The sequence below is a fragment of the Amphimedon queenslandica genome, unplaced genomic scaffold (assembly GCF_000090795.2).
Source record: "Amphimedon queenslandica unplaced genomic scaffold, v1.1 AMPQUscaffold_13356, whole genome shotgun sequence".
In the NCBI taxonomy this organism is placed as follows: Eukaryota; Metazoa; Porifera; class Demospongiae; order Haplosclerida; family Niphatidae; genus Amphimedon; species Amphimedon queenslandica.
In genome coordinates, this window is record NW_003546408.1 from 133,141 (window position 1) to 136,073 (window position 2,933).

Here is a 2,933-nt window from a genome sequence, read left to right on the forward strand (position 1 = left end):
TTTGTTGGTCCTAATGGTACAATAAGCTGCCCTGGGACATCAGCCTCTGGTCATGTTGGTTGTATCATTCATGCTTCATCAGAAGTTGCTCAGATGAGCATTACTGTATACCCTAATATTAGTTTTGGTATTTCACCAGCTGATGATGGATGGTACAAGTGCTGCATGCCCAATAATTGCTCTGATCCTAACACTAATGTAATCACTTTCAATATATTCAGTAAGTCCTTTTGTATATTTTTAAAAGTGCTTACTTTTTTGTCTTTATAGGATGGGCACAAATTGCAGACATGAAAGTTAGTCTTCCTTCAGATATAACAGCCCTGCCTCAAATATACACAGTTCATGCTATCAAAATTGGCTCTAACGGTCATCACTTAGGGAGTGCTGCCTGGTACTATAAATCTGGTACTACCTATAGACATTTAACTACTAGTTTATGCAATAAAGAGCCTGGATTCAACTGTGCTATTTATAGTACTGGAGTATTACTGGACATAAGTAGTGGGACGTATGATTTCAGTCTAACCATCACTTGGAATGGAGAGAATATTACTAGTGGATTACTGAGTCAATCAAGCAACAATGGGGATCACATCTTTGTTTTTTCTATGGTTTTTGGCCCGCTCAGCTTTCATCCTGTCAAAAGAGCTAGAATAAAAACCATCACAGGCAAGTTAAATGCATAGCAATGATATTATTATTATCACTTCATGTATAGCTCCAGGGTCTGCTCCTTCTTCACTTACTGTGGTCAACAAGACAGCTACCACTATCACTGTCAGTTGGACTGCACTTGATTCATCTGATGCTGATGGATATGTAGTCAATTTCACTAGTGACACATACACTGTGCAGACAGTACAGGTGGAGGGAAGTAGTAATAATATTGTTACAGTGAATGGACTGATGGCAAACACAACTTACAGCATTACAGTCAGAGCCTATCAACAATTACTGGGACCTGCTAGTAGTGCAATCAGTGTGCAGACTTCATCAGGTTAGTTTTTACTTCATTTAGTACAAGTCCATGCACTTAATAATTGTTGAAAGGTTATTATGTCTATATATGTGACTGTTACCTCTAGACAATACAATCATAATTGAATCTATTCAGCAGTAGCTTTGGGTCACACATAAATAACTATTGGCAACGAGAGAGACACAATTAGACTGTTATTTCCTGAACAAAGACCCCACCTGCTTCATATTATACAGTAGAAAAATATTCCCCATATATATATAAACCAGTGTGATAGATAAATCTTTAAAAGTTTCAGCTAACATAAGAATACAAATTAATGAGATTATACATTTACCTTACTTGTCATAATTAGGAGGTTATTGTTCCAGTGAGTCTATTGATAGTGATCATGGTACATTTGTGTGGCCTGAGACTGATTCAAGCATGAGGGCAGTAGTAGCTTGTCCTTATGGTCCTAATGGAGTAACAGTTAGTAGAGTGTGTACAAGTAATGGCGGCTGGGAATCACCTAATGTGACAAGATGTCTGACTGCAATATCCAGTGGATTCAAAAACTTATCAAAAGTGAATAGTCAATTACTTTATATTGCATTTATGTTGTTTTCATTCAGGTTGACTTGACTACAGAGAATAACATAGCTGTGTTGATGAGTTTGAATGAACTTGTGATGAATTCAACTGATAATGATCAATCCATTGATAATATCATAATAGTATCAAATATACTGAACCAAACTGCAATATTGATATCAGGCCATGCTGGTTTATCAACCTCTAACTTAACAATGGTGAGCATGCATTGTACATAATAGTTTTAATAGTGCTACTGTATAATCAGGGTTTCCCATGAAGCATGCCAAGTAAGCAAGGCTTTTTTACAGATTCATTAAAAATCCAATTTTGACCAGAATTAGCTCAAACTTTCTACACAGCATAAACATCAGAAAAATATATAAAAGAAAAATCTTCTCCTAGTCATTTTTAGTAAAATTTGGCTCAAGGACTTTGGTCTGATTTTGGAGCAAGTTTAAAGTCCAATTTTGATTGGAATCTGGCAATCTGCTCAAACTTCTACACAACATAAGTACATGTATGTGTATCAAAAAATTCAAAGCAACTTTAAAAATTCACTGACAAGAACCACTGTGCCAATATCCCATGGAAAATCCTGCATACAACATGTCACATAATGGTTTATTGTGATAATTTTACTATTCATAGATCACTGAGAACGCTATACAAATATTGAATAGTATAGGGGAATGGCCAAGCATCACAAGAGCAGAAGGAAACCAGTGAGATTAACCATTATGATTATTATTAATGGTTTTTAATAGAATCATTCAGTCATTTGAGAGAATAGTAGATGCTGTTTTGAATCATAACAATGACACTAATGTAGACGTAGTTGAAAGTAACATTGCCTTTGCAATAAGAAAGGTAAATAAAAATGAATAAACTACTATTGTTATAATTTTTTAATTTAAAGTTTGCAAAGTTTAATTATAATGGATTTACATTCACGACAACAGCTTCAAGTTAGTTAATATTTATACCAACTATTATTATTTTTTATCCATATAGATGGTTCATTGATGATAGATACTGATGGTAATTCTATTGATACTGAAATAGGATCAATGACAATACCAAAGAGCATTCTCAGTGTCACAACTGATGCTAAGATAAAACTAGCATTCTCTCTATACAATAAATCAGCATTCTTTCCTATCAGAGATCCTCCTCCTAATACAATAGTGGGATCATCAGTTATTAGTGCTAGAATTGCTGGAGTGTCTGATGGTACTCAACTACCTGATCCAGTAGTAATCAATCTTGCACTAAAGACAAATGTAATTATACTTGTATATTGCTACTATCATTCATAAAGACATCATTCATAAAGACTTACATTTTATAGAACTCTAGTAATCCTTGTTGTGTCTAC

General features: G+C 34.5%; 2 protein-coding genes across 2 annotated transcripts in view; both read left to right on the top strand.

The window, feature by feature from the left end:
• The first annotated feature begins 6 nt into the window (after nt 1-6).
• Nucleotides 7-720, top strand: LOC109582777 (uncharacterized). Its single transcript, XM_019997702.1, has 2 exons — nt 7-220; nt 271-720. The coding sequence occupies exons 1-2, from the start codon at nt 94-96 to the stop codon at nt 687-689; spliced, it is 546 nt and encodes a 181-aa protein (XP_019853261.1). The 5' UTR covers nt 7-93; the 3' UTR covers nt 690-720.
• Nucleotides 721-845: 125 nt separating this feature from the next.
• LOC109582773 (uncharacterized) overlaps nt 846-2,933 on the top strand; it is a 4,280-nt gene continuing 2,192 nt past the window's right edge. Inside the window, exons 1-8 of the mRNA XM_019997695.1 lie at nt 846-1,000; nt 1,338-1,549; nt 1,597-1,773; nt 2,207-2,280; nt 2,323-2,425; nt 2,475-2,523; nt 2,570-2,838; nt 2,907-2,927. Of these exons, the coding sequence (XP_019853254.1) occupies nt 910-1,000; nt 1,338-1,549; nt 1,597-1,773; nt 2,207-2,280; nt 2,323-2,425; nt 2,475-2,523; nt 2,570-2,838; nt 2,907-2,927 (996 nt within the window). The 5' untranslated portion in view covers nt 846-909. The remainder of the gene's footprint in view (nt 1,001-1,337; nt 1,550-1,596; nt 1,774-2,206; nt 2,281-2,322; nt 2,426-2,474; nt 2,524-2,569; nt 2,839-2,906; nt 2,928-2,933) is intronic.

What these genes read in the sequence shown, in the direction of transcription:
- LOC109582777 (XM_019997702.1), top strand. Translation starts at nt 94, where the DNA reads ATGAGCATTACTGTATACCCTAATATTAGTTTTGGTATTTCACCAGCT. An exon ending in AATCACTTTCAATATATTCA is followed by an intron (nt 221 to 270) that starts GTAAGTCCTTTT and finishes TTGTCTTTATAG; the next exon opens with GATGGGCACAAATTGCAGAC.